Source organism: Cynoglossus semilaevis, chromosome Z (assembly GCF_000523025.1).
Source record: "Cynoglossus semilaevis isolate Cse_v1.0 chromosome Z, Cse_v1.0, whole genome shotgun sequence".
Classification (NCBI taxonomy): domain Eukaryota; kingdom Metazoa; phylum Chordata; class Actinopteri; order Pleuronectiformes; family Cynoglossidae; genus Cynoglossus; species Cynoglossus semilaevis.
In genome coordinates, this window is record NC_024328.1 from 19,897,694 (window position 1) to 19,913,126 (window position 15,433).

General features: G+C 38.9%; 2 protein-coding genes across 2 annotated transcripts in view; one reads left to right on the plus strand and one right to left on the minus strand.

Moving 5' to 3' along the window:
* Nucleotides 1-3,637, plus strand: part of lnpep (leucyl/cystinyl aminopeptidase) — a 15,548-nt gene extending 11,911 nt beyond the window's left edge. Inside the window, exons 20-22 of the mRNA XM_008336832.3 lie at nucleotides 716-856; nucleotides 946-1,027; nucleotides 1,109-3,637. Of these exons, the coding sequence (XP_008335054.1) occupies nucleotides 716-856; nucleotides 946-1,027; nucleotides 1,109-1,240 (355 nt within the window). The 3' untranslated portion in view covers nucleotides 1,241-3,637. The remainder of the gene's footprint in view (nucleotides 1-715; nucleotides 857-945; nucleotides 1,028-1,108) is intronic.
* Nucleotides 3,638-7,544: 3,907 nt separating this feature from the next.
* On the minus strand, nucleotides 7,545-15,086 carry slc14a2 (solute carrier family 14 member 2). Its single transcript, XM_008336833.3, has 10 exons — nucleotides 14,891-15,086; nucleotides 14,728-14,799; nucleotides 11,846-12,008; nucleotides 11,489-11,678; nucleotides 10,649-10,777; nucleotides 10,267-10,459; nucleotides 9,904-10,051; nucleotides 9,221-9,355; nucleotides 9,036-9,085; nucleotides 7,545-8,941 (listed from the first exon to the last, which is right to left on the minus strand). The coding sequence occupies exons 1-10, from the start codon at nucleotides 14,912-14,914 to the stop codon at nucleotides 8,555-8,557; spliced, it is 1,491 nt and encodes a 496-aa protein (XP_008335055.1). The 5' UTR covers nucleotides 14,915-15,086; the 3' UTR covers nucleotides 7,545-8,554.
* Nucleotides 15,087-15,433: the final 347 nt, after the last annotated feature.

The window sequence follows — 15,433 nt, forward strand, 5'->3', positions numbered from 1 at the left end:
CTTCTTGCGACCCTGTTGACTATTTTGAATGAAACGCTTGATTGTTCGATGATCACGCTTCAGAAGCTTGGCAATTTTAAGAGTGCTGCATCCCTCTGCAAGATATCTCACTATTTTTGACTTTTCTGAGCCTGTCAAGTCCCTCTTCTGACCCATTTTGCCAAAGGAAAGGAAGTTGCCTAATAATTATGCACACCTGATATAGGGTGTTGATGTCATTAGACCACACCCCTTCTCATTACAGAGATGCACATCACCTGATATGCTTAATTGGTAGTGGGCTTTTGAGCCTATACAGCTTGGAGTAAGACAATGTGCATAAAGAGGATGATGTGGTCAAAATACTCATTTGCCTAATAATTCTGCACTCCCTGTATTGATATAAAACAAGACAAACAACAACAGGTACATTCAGGTGTGTTACATCTGTTTTTATTATTATTATTATTATGACTAATCCAAAAGATGGAATTGTTAATATGGAAATATGTTAAGAAAAATGTGCAAAAGCATAACCCAGGTTAACATGTTAGTTTTGGTCTTGGCTTAATAACAAATAACTATTTACAACTTAGAAGGCCACTTCTACTGTATAGACACCTGTCTGATGATCCACGTTGAAAAAGTGTAACAAACAAACCTGGACTAAAGACTGATGATGGTTATGTTACTGTTGATTTTATACTTTAGCATAGCTTTGCTTTTAACACTGCAGGATTCTAAAGTATGCTCTAAAGGGGGGTTTCATCCAGACACAAGAGCTCCCCCTGGTCATCAAGACTGTGTGTGATGGTTTCACTGGTTACTTATTTGCTTGGGATTTTATTCAAGAGAACTGGGACACGCTAATTGAAAAGTGAGTGTTTCCTTTCTGGCTGTAAAAAATTCTCCTAAGGATTCAAATTTGATACAAAGTGTTAATGCTGAGGTTTATTTTTGCTGCAGGTTTCCTCTGGGTTCATTTTCAATCCAGGCAATCATCAAATTTGCAACTTCCCAGTTTTCCACACAGGCACACTTAAATCAAGTATGTGTTTTTCCATTGTCAATTCGATATCAAGTCTGATCTGGCTAAAAACTCAATAAGTGTGTGTGTGTGTGTGTTTAGGTCCAGGGTTTCTTCTCCAGTCTGAAAGAGCGAGGCTCTCAGATGAGGAGTGTACAGGAAGCTTTAGAAACCATCAGGCTAAATCAGCGCTGGATGAATGACAACCTGCCGGTTCTCCATAAATGGCTGTAATGCAGTCACTCCACCTTGTCACTGGTTCATTAGACATAAGTAGAATGTATGGAAACTACAGAAGGACTCTGTCTGTATGTCAGAGGTTGACCGTGACCTGGTTGATTTTTCTGGGACAGGTGCTGTAAGTTACCTGCTCAGGATGTGATTGTATGTTTGACTGTGAGTTGTCATAAGCTTTCTATTTCCACTAAGTGGTGCCGTTGTTTGTGGTAAGTTGCCAAATTACCCAACTGCACACATACACCCTACAATTAACATTGTATTACAATTAACATTGTTCAGCATTGTTTCAAAACGAACCGTGCTGAGCTGAAATGCTCCACCTGGTGGAAACAATGCTATATCCTCAGGCGTAAAGTTCTGATATACTGAAAGCTGTCGACCAAACTCTCTCTCTCTCTCTCTCTCTCTCTCCTCTGCTCACCATATGGTCCTTAGTGCAGACAATCAGGCTGCCCCATACATGTTACTCTCAGCTCACACTCAGGCACATCCATCATAGGAGCTGAGAAATGAAGAATGTCACTGTATTTGTGCTGTCATCAGTCAGTCAGTCAGTTGAATGGGGAGTGATTTAACGTGAACAGGTAAAAATAACAACTTGACATACAGTATGTAAGGTTTAAACAAAGTAACCTGCTATGCTTGTAAACACAACAGTGAAACAATGGCACTAAGTCCTGTCATAAGCTACTATATACAGATACAGACACACCGTAAGATTCAGCATACCTTATTGTCTATAAGTATTTTAAGAGAGTATACTTTGAAGTACCAGTACATGTTTTATTATACCAAAGAATAGGCCCTTTCTCATTTATATGAGAAATCGATGGTTCAAACAGGAGATAATTTAAAAGACAGACTTTGAAGCGTTAACTAAGTCTGTATGTCGGATGTTATGACCTCTGCAACACTGTATGTTCATTACAAACATTTGATTACAGTGTTTACTGTCTGTAAATCTTCTGCTTAACATAAAGCATATATGACTTTGGTGACGTTTTTGGCTGAAAGAAAGCTTGAATGATTGATGGCTTAATGTACCAAACAGGTCACACACACAGACTTTAATGTAGTAACTCAACCCTTCCCACTGTGTACAATAGATGGCGCACTGCGCACATAGCAGTGCAGGTCGAGAGCAACGGCGGGTATGAACAACAGTGCACATGTAAGCCATTTTTTGCCGCTGTCTTTTTTGAAGTGGGAGTCTTTCTTTTGTTTTGTTTTGTTTTTTTAAGCAGAAATGACTCTTGATTGCTATTTCTGTGACTGTCACTGTAGACTCGTTCTTTACCTCTTCCTCTCTGTAAACTTGTAATTATGTAAATACACTCCTGTCTTCTACTCATCCCCTGCTATTTTTGCATTTGCCCATTTAAAATGTTTGTTTTATGTTGCGTGTGTATATGTATTTATATATTGTAAAGGAGAAGTGTACAGAATATCATGGTAAGATATTTTTAATTTCATGTCCTGACTTGAAAAGCACCACAGGGCAGTACATCACCCAAGAATGTTTCTGTTTTAAGGGCTAATGTGCAGACAACAGACACGTATTTATAAAAGAACACGTGTTTTGGCCATTATGAGTCTTTATGTAGTATAGCAGCTGTTAAAGTCCACAACATCCAACGTGTTACTCCGTTGTGAAGCCACCACTGTCTCTGGTTACAACAAACATTGCTTTTTATTATTGCTCATAGATGCTGTTTAACCACAGCTGTACACTCTTCAGCTTCAATGACTTGATCACTTGTGTTGCTGTAAATATTTAGTTTTTATTTAACAGTCCTCATAATTGTACCTTGTTTTTAAAGCCTTCATGAGACATCGGAAAAGTCTTTGAATAAAGGCGCTTCATCACCGTGTCCAACAGGACGCCGACTCCTGAGTGCTGAAGGTGACAGCTGGATGTTTGTTGTTCCAGTGTTTAATAAATATATTGTTGAAGCCATATGAGACTACTGGTTGACCACACTCCCACTTTGTTCATTCACACATTTTGGTTCTGTTTTTTCTTTCTTTAGAGTAAAAAGTGTATAACATGCTAATTTCCTGGTTTCTTTATCTTATTTGCTCTGTTGTACAAAATTCAATTTTAATTCTACATACTTTCAGCTACGAGGAATCATGTTTTGTTTTATTGCATAGTTTATTTAAAAACATCTGATCTGGGATCAGGGTTCAGCCACAAAAGTTAAAGAAAGAATGATAAAAGAAGGATATACGCAGAATGATAGGCAGAATTTTTGTACAGTCTTCATGTAGAATTAAACTGATGAGACTGACTTTATTCAATACATAGGGATGCCAAAAAATACTGCATATGCTTTTAAATGATTTGCTCCACTTGTAAACAAGTATAAATAAATACATTTTCTGAAAACACTTTTTAAATTTTCTTTAGCCGTCCATGATTTCTGTCCAGTTTTCAACATGTTAATATACAGACTTCAGTAATGGGTGGTCGGTGTGAATGTGGCAGTGGTTCTTTTTGTCTTTGTCTCAAATTTGTAAAATATGATTGTAACTCCAACCTGCTGCACTGGTTAGTCAGTCAACACGCCTGACAGTTGTTTTACAATCTCGTAAAATTATATAAAGAAACGAAAATGCTTCCATTGTTTGCCATCTCTGAAGAATTTTCAATAGACGATACAATAGTTTGTTTATTTATTTAGGATATTCCTACTTCTTAATGTCTATCAATTAGCCTGTTTGAATATGTGAAGTCTATTAAAAATATCTAATTTAAACATACATTAAAAGAGTGTAGAGCTATGAACAGCTTTTAGTAATATCTTTTTGAGGAAATATTCTTCCATTCTTGTATAACAAATTTATTGGTTAGAAAGCAAAGAGTGAAAAAAAAACCATAACATCGCAGTAGATCGCATGACTTTTCAGCCTTTATTTGTCAAAAATCCGGAACACATTTTTAGATGCAGATTGGTGGTGATTAAAAAAAAGAGTTTTTAAAGGCTTTCAGATCAACCCGTATGTTGACGAGTGGGCGATGCCGCCAGTCCACATCTCATGCGTCACCCATAAGTTCATACATCAATTCATCCATCACATCATCACCCCATCTCACAACCTTTCTAAGGCACTCCAGAAACATTTCAACTATGCAGAGACTCCACACAGTCAGGTCATCCGTGGCAGTGCCAGCAGCTAGAAATGTAGAAAAGGAACAGTGTTTTTTAGGTCTGCAATGATTTAAAGTATTTTAATAATCTATTTTATGTTTTTGAATGTACATTTTAAACTTACATTACAAAGGATTAAAGGAATTCCAAATAATTCTGGTTATAAATCCAGTCCGAATGCTTTAGATCATTAGGTGGTTTTACACTATAGCACCACATGTAAAAAATAAAATAGACAAAAACAATAATCACTGTAACTGTAATTGAGGGTCTTTTTATATTCACTGTGTATGTTTTACCAGTGTGTGCATGCAGCTCGAAGATCAAACTTACTGCTCACTCTGACTTGCGATAGACTGGTGAACAGAAATAATATAGATCCACAAGGTAATTTTTTACCTTTAATTTTTTTCTACAAATCAAGGGTCCTGGCAGTGGGGGTCAAGTTGCAGGAGTGGCAGGTGGTGACGCAATGTGGCTGCACATTTTTTGTTATTGTTATTTTAAGACTACGTTTTTTTATATTAAAGAAAACCAACAACAATACATACGTATATAAAATGAAATTTCCATTTTGACATACATGAAAATAAATACTTAAATAAAATAAAAAATCCAAAACAAACACATCAGAAGGCTGGTAAGAGAAACATTTTCTATTTAATATCCTAGAATCTAAGATCTCAGGAATTCCAAAATGACTTACATGATAAGCTTAATGCGTCAACAGTGAAATTTAAAGAGTCTTTTTCTGGCCAGCAGCCTATCAGTTCATCATTGGCATGATCCTTTACACGTGTCCTCGTGATCCTGGAAAGTATTATATGTTGCTGTGGAAGATGAATGAATGGACAACTGCTATGAAGTACTGAAGTTTTTTTCAGACATGTTCACGAGCAGGTAGAATGAACCCTAAAGATCAGCTAGCTTGACCAAAAACGTTTGTTTATTTGAAAATAATCTTTTGCTTAGGTTGTTGTTGTTTATATTTATCAAGTGAACTTGTGATTGTTTAAAAATATAACTATATGGTGACCAGGGATGTCTGTGTTGACAGAGGGCACTACTCAAACCTATCCAGCAACCTGTTACTAATGACCTTTCTGCATAACCAGCTGCATGTACAGTTGGTCAGCCAGTGGCCTGGGTAGTTAATTTAAGTGGTGTCAATAGTTGGAGGTATTTAACATCAGGGGATGAAGACAGGAGCAAGACTAACTGTAAGATTTGTGTGTTTTGATAGGACACACACTCTCTCAGTTCAACAGCACAGTGGACCGATGAGATTGTTGTTTCACCAACATTGTGTTCATTTGTTTATTCATGGAAACATTGCTATACAGTTTGTGAAAGATGTTTTGAGATGTGCACAAATGTTGACATTTGTTTTTGTTTGGATCGAAACAACCTTCTGGTAATGAGTAGTCTGTGTTCGGTTCACTCCTGGACACTGCACATCACATCACCAGTTTTCCCACAAGAATATAACACTGTGTTCAAGATTATTGGTGATTTAAAACCCAACACAAGAATTATCAGTGATGGTACTGTGTACCGGCAAGTACACAAGGGGAAATATTTAAATTTAATACAAGTCACGGTGAAATGACAATAAAGAAGGCTTGATCAGGTTTTGTGCACTTAATGAAAATTAAAAGGACTGGTTTAGTTTCTCTTCATCCAAGATTCTTCTCTTGGTAGATTAATGGTAATTATTGCCCTTACACAGAACAGCATTTGGATAAGATGACATTAAGACTGAGAACTTTCACAGAGAAATTAATAACAAAAGGCTGAGTTTAAACGGACTTGACACTGTAATCCGGGTGACAGTGTTATAAAAAGTGACCTGATGTAAACCATCAACCTCAGGTTGTTGACACTTTTACAAAAGTGGCTTCACTGCGTCACCGTGCTAACTCATCCGTGGAGACTTTCGTGCATATCACAGTTTATCGAAAACGTGTAACTGGCAAGTTTAGGTAGACTGCATTCTTTGCAGATGCTTTGGTCAGATACGGACATGTTCCAGTCGCAGAAACAATTCACTGATAAGACAGTTAACCAGGTGATGAACTTTTAGAGTTTACCTACGTTACATCTTACCAGAGGGATAGGCTAGCTCCAGATGAACAATAACCAGGTGATAAAGGTTGATGGTATTAATTATGCCTTGGTGTTGTTTTGGTTCTAAGGTATGGACCAGGGTTAAAGATTAGTTAAATTACAGTAGACAACACAGCCCTTAGTACCTCACGAAGCTTATGTCAGTTCATCTAAACTTTTGAACTTGATACATTTTTTGAGAGTTCAAAATATACAAAAAGAAAAATCTATCTATTAATCTACCAAGTAATTTTTAAATGTTAGAAAGTTGTCATAAGCCTAACTGTCCAGAGATCATAAAGCCGAGTCCAGTTATTTTTGGTATTCTGCCAAACTCCAAGAGAGGGGTACGTTGTTGTCATGAAATAAACTTTTAGCTGTCCACAGAAAGTAGGTTATACAGTCTGTGATTAAAAAAATGAATTTGGGTTTTTCCGTGATGCCTTGGGTGGTATATGGGGCTTTGGTTTTGGTGTTCTACTGGATTCAGTTAGTAAGAGCTGCGTTAACTGTTGTCATAGCAAGGTAAGCCTGCCTTTTCCTGCTTACTACTGTGGTGGTTTTTTACTGCATGGGGCAGTGGTGGCTTAGAGCTTAAGGAAGCGGACTTGGGTCCAGAAGGCTTCAGGTTCAGGTTCAGGTCCACCAGCTGCCAAGTCACCACTGAGGTGCTCTGAGCATGGCACCGTCCCCACTCACTGCTCCCTGGGTGCTTGAAAGCTGCCCACTGTTCACTTTGGTGATGGGTTAAAAGCAGAGGTCACATTTGGTTGTGTGTCACAATGTCACAATGAAAAGTAGTTCACTTTCCTTCCTTTTTTTCCTTTGTTCTTACTGTACAGCTGTGTGCCTATTCTACAGCAGGGGATTGGGGGTAGCTGAGCGTCTTCAGGTTTAAGGTTGGCATGTATGGATCGTCCTCAGTGGATTCATCAGTGAGTGTGTCAGGCAGTAAATAAAAACTATGTCTTTGTTATTATTCTGTTAATGTCTTCAAACTGGACTTTTACACAACAGGACCATGTTGTATAGTTCTTGTACTAATTTTATTGTGAGCATTTAAAGACACCTTTATCTTTGTAAGAAAATACAGCCAACACTTCATTCATTAGAAACATCACATTAATAACCATTGCGCGATTGTAAGAGAGGATTAACAAAAAACAAAAAACAAAACAAAAATTATGACATAAAAAGCTATAGAAACATACAATTCCCTTTAAATCCAGGCTTAGACTGCAGAAGAAAATACTTGGAGAGCCTTTAGCCAAGCTTATTTGCGTTAACTGACGAAGCCACAGAGGTTTCTTTTCATTTACTGTTCATTTATATGTCTATGCAGCTTCTTTGTGGATATGTATTCCCCACATATAGTTTTATCATAATCGTTGAAAGAAAACCATAAAAAAACAATACCATGAAGAAAACCATACAGTCTTTTTACTTTTAAAAGTTTGATCCAATAGAATCAGAGTGTGCGACATCAGATTCACAAGACCACGGAAAAAACATTTCTGAGGAAACGACGATGTGCGCCGGTTCCGATTCCGATTCCAGAACTAATGATTGGAAAAGCAGCCCACGAAGAACGCTGGGAGACAGATGTTCAGCGAATGCAACTTTTCGACATTGATAAGACTTTTGAAGCATAACAGTGAAGATGTCTTCTAGCGTCTTCCGAGCACGATCCCGGTCCAGTATTTTTTGGTTGGATGTTGATTGAACTTGTACATTTTGGAAGGATCTGCGCAATCTCTCTTTTCAGCAGACGAACAGACGTTGTATGTGTGTACGTGTGTCTGGTTGTTCGTTAGCATCTTGTTTGTTTAACTAGTTTGCCCATACATGTGTCCAAGTTAAATTACCAGCTGTATTTTCTTTTCTTTTCTTTTCTCTTGTTGCCCCTAATTCTGACGGAGTAATGTCACACAAAGTTAATTATTGGAAAAATATGTATTAATACAAAAAGTGTGTCAAACATGGACATGTTGATACAAAATACACATTGATTGAGGAGTAGTTCAACGATAAGACTGTAGTGCACAAAGTGTTAGACAGATTCAGCGATGGAGATGTCCATTATGCCCGTTGGTCCATGGTTTTCTTCTTCCTCTGCTTCTTTTTCAGTACTCTCAGATATTTCATCATTTTTACCCTCTACTGCCTCCAGCTCAGCTCTTCCTTCCTCTGCTCTTTCAAGCTCAAGTCTCAACTGTTCCTTCTCATTGAGCACTAGTTCTTCCTCCCTCTTTTTCTGCTCCTCTTTGGCCTTTTCCCTCTTCTCTTCTTTCTTCATCTTCCAGAAGAAGCCCAGGTTTTTCTCAGGGTAGGTGACTTTGGCCAGTGGGAGCTTGAAGATCTTGTTGGTCTCTGTTGTTAGGTGGAGGAACGTCAGGGCAGAAAGACAGAAAGGCCAGGTACAGGCCGGCAGACCAAACTATCAAAGAAATATTTTATGTTAATAATCTGATTTTCTGAATAGCTAAATAAATGTGTTCTGAGGATGCAGTAGGACAAACATGACAACTTACTGTTGCCATTATGTTGGCAATGGCTGAGCCCAGGTATGCGCAAAAGAAAGCTGCAGAGGGTAAAATTATAGTATTGTTAAGTCTGTGTTCCTGCTGTGGTGTATATAACTTAACTTATAACATAAATATGTATTCTAATTCTTTCTGTTCCACACGATTGCCTAACATATCACCAAATGACTCACCACACGTCAAGGCAAGCAGGTGCACCTGCCAGGTCAGCGCATAAAACATTCCTCCTATAGCGATGCAGGCTAACACACAGTTGTACCCCCAGAGGCCGAAGTATATGTTTTCAAAAGGAGCTGCCAGAGCCAGACCTGCAAGATTAAGAAGAAAGTTTTCCTTCATATTACCTATTTATTTAACTCTCTCAGGCAGGTGGTAAAAAAGTACTTTGGTGAAAATATTGATGGATTATGAAAATGATATGGAAGGTGGCAGTAATGCAATAAATATGCTGCTAGTGATCATCAACACTGAAATGGTTTTGTTAAAAGTTTAAGAAACTTGGGCAACAATGTGTCTTTTTGCCACATGTTTTCGTCCTATTAGCGTACAGCAGGTAGACACAGTATGATTCCTAAATCAAAAGACTTGTCCGTCTCTTTCTGTTCACTGAATCAAGCTCGCTGAACCCATGCAGTGTTTTACCTGAGGCTAATTTTCGGAAACCAGATAACTGCAATAAATGCTGATAGCTAAAAACTAATCTTCTGACTTTCAAACACGAATATTTTTGAGTTTGTAATAAAGAAAAGGCACAGCCAGAAGTGGGGAACATTTTCAGTAGGGGAGGTAAGAAAGTGTGTGTGATCGTGTGGGGTTGTGGGTGGGGGTATGTGTGTTTGTGGGTTTAGGTTAACACCTGAAACCATGCCGACTGCAGACCCCAGAACAGCATGAGCACATGTGATGGGTGAAGAGATGAAGAGTGCAATGATGAAGATTCCTCCAGTCCAGGGATTGTCACAGCCGTAGACTTGACCTATTCCTACAGGCACTGACATGAACAGCTACAGACAAGACAGACAGGTTCAACCTTACAGTTAACAGTTAACAACCCCATGAGACCTTTTATTTGAGCTGGAGTTGATTGTACAGCTCGGCTGACATTACAGATTCCTATAGCTAGCGATAACAACAGTACATGTTTCTGTACGTCTCAGCAGGCACAACAATACCTGCTGAGACTCACACACTTGAATTTGAACACTCAACCAGAGCTGACCTTGGGTAGATTGATATCATCCCAGGTGATGTTTGGCAGCTCTGAGCGAGGCTGAATAAGGACCTGAGGGAAGTGATGGTTGTAGTGGCCAGTGGCGACCATGTGAAGGCAAACCAGGATGTTGAAGGGCAGAGTGAACACTGGAAGATCCCACCGACTGTTAATAGACGCGATTGCACTTGACAAGATGGGGCTGTAACACAGAAATGCACCATCACATGGTTAGGTTTAATCCTAATTGTTTGGATATATTTTTGGACGAGTACGACGTCAGTCTTAAAGCTTAAACCAACAGGAATTTAAATTAGTTGACTTTTTATGGTTTATCATTGTTTTCACATGTAGCTTTCATTTCATATAATGGTGTAGGCTGCAAACTCACCACATCATGGACATGAAGATGTTGGGCAGCAGAAGCCACCAGTACCAGTCCCCAGCATTTGAGAAAACAGCCATTAACAGACCCACTAAGATACCATTGTATCCATACAGCCCTGCAGCAATTGCACCCCTAAAGAAAAACATGGTTTTCTCCTTTAATACAAATTTTCCATTCCAAGTTGTCCATGTAAAGAAAATGCAATTAAAAGGATTTAAAGATTCAAAGCCAACATATTGTGGTACTGAGAGGTAGCATATGCTGGTACATGTTTTAGCTAGAGTCAGACCCAGAACAAGAGGAAAGTGGGTGTTTCATAGTGATTAGTAGTTAAGTTTGCTACGACGACATTACTTATATGTTAACTGTAGACGAGGCAAAGCTGTACGGCCCCACTGGCTTTTTCCACTGTGTTGTTACAGTTGATAATCCAGCGACTCACACGTCTTTACTGAATATTTTTTGTATTGATTTGTAGTTTGACTAGTATACGCTCGTGGTGCAGATGTTGTGTATTCACACACACACTAGGAGCTCTGCAGCCACCTAGTGTGTGTGTGTGTGTGTGTGTGTGTGGGTGGGGGGGTATTCAATCTTAAGGGCTTGTTTTGAGACCTATTTCCAAATATTGTCAGATATAAAACTTGGTTATTTTGACTACTTAGTTGTCAAAAATCTGACAAAATTAATTATGCACAACATGTCCACATTTCAATTGCAGACGGCTAGTTTTTTTTTTTTTTGTTTTTAGTTTAAATTACAATTATTCCGATGATTTGGTTATTACTGTGTAGTTTAGATGACTAAACAAGCTGGTCAAGGGTTATCAGGGGATGTCCAGACCTGTTTTGTTGCAGAATCAGAGCAGATAAGGTGGCAAAGAGTGTTCCCACGAAGCCGTTAAGGGCCCACCAGTAGTTCTGTAGTATAAGGCCTGCAAATATGATGAGGCCACTCAGGGGGTTGTTGACAAACATGACCTGGGCTGCTCCACGCAGAACCCAGTCCAGGAGCTGGAACAAGATGAACTGTTCTAAAAGAAGCAAAGAGTGTCAACTGAGCGATGGCTCACATTTCCTTAGAACCATTTTGCAAACTACTGTACCCTGGGAATTTAGGGTTTGTGGTTTAATCTCTTCTCTTTCTTTGTTGTGGATCAAAGAAAGGGAAGCATTTGTTGGAATTGACAGTTTTACATACTTTCCATCCATTTTCCAAACACTGGCATGTCTCCAGCGAAATACAAGACTCCCCTTCTGAACCGTGCCCTGGCCCTCTGCATGGTTGTGGGTCCTGCAGGTTCATTTTTGTTGTCTTGAGTCTCAGATAAAGGAAGTGGTTGCATCATCAGTGGCTGGAGTTCCTGGAGTATTAGAATTCATGAATGCACATGCATAGAAAAATGTATAGAGATGTGTGCAACCTTACACATCCCAGAACTGGAAAAGTAAGTTAAGAAAGGAAACCGTGACAAAAACAACCTGTCATGTATATGAATGTGTTACCTACATGAGGTATAGGGGCGTGCTGTTGTTGAGTGGTATAATTTCCTACGCTGCAAGAGGGTGGAGCATGTACTGCTCTCCAGGTTGAGATGTTGCTGGAGAGCACACAATTAGCCCTGCTGAGAATTCCTACGTGAAACATTATTTTCACCCCAACTGGGTAAGTTGAGACCTGAACTTGTTCATTGGCAAGCCAGCATAGCCAGCATAGAGCGAAGGAGGAACCAGCAACGAGGTATAAATCTACCGGAAATCCAAGCTGCTCAGTTGTGTGTCTGATTAGTGACACTTGCTTCAATGTGGAGCGCAGAGGGAGACACAAACAAAAACACTGGCGCTCTGACCACAATACTGTATCTCACCATTTCCCACTGCCATGGGGCAGCAATGTAACCTCAATTTGGAAAATCAGATCTTTTTTCATTGGTTTTAGTGAACATAGAAACAGCTTCAGATCATAAATATAAACACTTCTTTCTCATCTATGGTAGAAAATGAAACCACAGACTTTCTCTTGACTAAAACCAGCCCCTCATTAAATAAATGTTCTATCGTCATTGTGCATTCGACTATTGTTTGCTCTCGGACATCATTCTTTATGTGGATGCTTCAGACATTGCTCTGTGTCCCCTTGGTTCTGGGCATGTTTTGTCACTGCCAAGTGCTCTGAGGACAGAAGGAGTTTTGCATTTCAGACAGAAAATACTGTTGTTTTAAAAGAACACAAATCCAACCTTTTCAAAACATTAACCATGTTTTGTTTGAAAATAAGGCTGTTGGAGACCTGCAATATTAAGTGGTCAGATGACAACCAATTCCTCCTAACCTGTCACTGACTTTAACCAGAGGCACTTTGGCTCAGAGGCAATGTCTCTCTGAAATTCTTAAAATCCTTGCATGACGAGTGGCCTTTTCTGTTCCTCAGCATACTGTATTGCCAACATGAACTTTGCATGTAGAATATTTGTTCTACAGCATGTCTCTCTACAGTCTGTGTAATGTCTTTAATGTATGTGTGAGAGAATTGTTTCTGCTGATCGTACAAGAAAGTGCAGAGAAAAGTCAGCAGGGGATGCAGGCAGTACTCTGCCTTACCTCAGGGGGGGCGTTTGAAGGTCACAATTAAATTTGTGCTGCACTCATCTCTATTCTTTAATTTGTTCACAGTAAATATGAATGATGATGATGATGGAAAAGGGACAAAGCCGAAAGAAAAAGAAGAATATGAATGGATAGATGAATGAATGTTTAGGAATTAAAGTTATAGATAGATTTGTTCAACAAATTCATGTACATTTTCAGTACAACTTTAAAAGCATTTCTGTTAAACTGTTTTCTTTTTAAGAGCTCTGGAGCACTGTATGTCCACCAGTTGTCTTAAGTTGTAAAAGTTTGATTCATTTAATTTACACCACAGCGAGTTAAAAGCACTTCATATTGTTGAAATGTTTACTTTTGTGAAGAAGAAAACAGTTCCAGTACCAGTTGTGGTCTGTTGAGGTGCAATAAATAAAACCTCTGTTCAGATACCTGTCTTTTCTACTCTACACTTTTAAACTTAAAAAAGAGTAAGTAACACAGTTATAGTTACTTTCACTGCTAAGTAGTTACTTCTGTAGTGGAATAACTCAATTTCTAACTCGTTTTTTTTTTGGGAGAAGTAACTAGTAACTATAACTAATTACTTTTTCAAAGTAACGTGCCTAACACTGTACCATTGCATTTAAGGTTTTTCATTGTTTTCACTGTGAGGTCCGTCTCAACCCTTTTAGGAGGTTAGAAGACGCATTAATGCTTCGATTTAAGCAATCTGCTACAGATGCATCAGAGGAGCTGGTCTCTTCAGACTGCTCAAATCTGTGGGACTTTCTCAGATATATTGAAATACATCCATACCACAGACATGTTGGCACTATCAGACAAAGCCCGTTCTGGCTGCAGTTTTTGCTTTCGTCATCATAACTTCCTATTTTGGCTGTTTTGTTTCAGGGATAAAAGTCTTTCAGCCAAAAACCGAAAATGCAATTTTGGGCCATTTTCTGCCAAAAATGTTTGGTGTCCAAATATTAGGTGCTTCTTTCACCTCCTGAACTGTGATTCATTTTCCCTTTTTTCATTACACTTATCCATAATCTTTAATTTTATTCTCTTCCTACATAATTATTACATAACTATTGATTACACTTACCTAGCTCTACCTCGCTCTCTCTTTTTTAACCTTGACTTTCCCATAATAATAATACATTTTATTTCATAGGCGCCTTTCTGTCTTTCACCCAAGGACACCTTACAGTGAATACAAAGATAACAACACAGCATTAAAAAACAAACAAACATTAAAACATTAAGAACAAGTTGAAATACAACAGTGGAATATCAGACGGAGAAGGCAATTTTTAACAAATGAGTTTTAAGTGCAGACTTGAATTGTCGGAGTGAATATTTCCATGTTAAATGCAGCAAGGCCGGATGGTATGAGACATAAACTCGACTTAGTGCCGGACGGGTTTTATTTAAAAAATTATATATATATATACAGTATATTAGTGTGAATCTAAAATGTAAGTCCTGACTTACAGCGAAGGTGAGATCTGAAGAGCTGGTGACTGGTGAAGAGGAGGAAGAGCAGTTGATATTCTTCTGAATATCCTGTTAAAAAAGAGAAGTGGAGAAAAAAAATCCAAATTAGTGCTGACAGGTATCTGTCCTACACATCTTGACGTTGTACTGGACACACTACCTGTGTAGAGTGTAATCCAGGCATATGTCCCAGAATAGACCAACGCTTTACGGTTGTCTTCCTTCCAAAGCCCAGTCTCCCTCCAGCCCTGCAGACACTTTTATACAGAACACCACTGAGATAACCCCACCTACCTCTAACTGTCCTCCCATCCTGCTCTCTATCTCTCTCTCTCTCAGTCTGTCTCTCAGTCTGTATCTGTCTGTCTGTCTGTCTGTCTGTCTGTCTGTCTGTCTGTCTGTCTGTCTGTCTGTCTGTCTGTCTGTCTGTCTGTCTGTCTGTCTGTCTGTCTGTCTGTCTGTCTGTCTGTCAATTACGTCTGACAAGTGGAAGTTGTGGCCAACCCCTGGACCACAACATCCCTGCTCCCCCTTTCTTAACAGGTGTGGTGGCCCCATCTCTGGACTGCAGGCAGGTCACACCATCCAAGATTAAATACCAAAAACATCCTCCTATAGGAGTCCAAGTGAAAATGATGGTTTGCATTACAGGGAGTGCAGAATTATTAGGCAAATGAGTATTTTGACCACATCATCCTCTTTA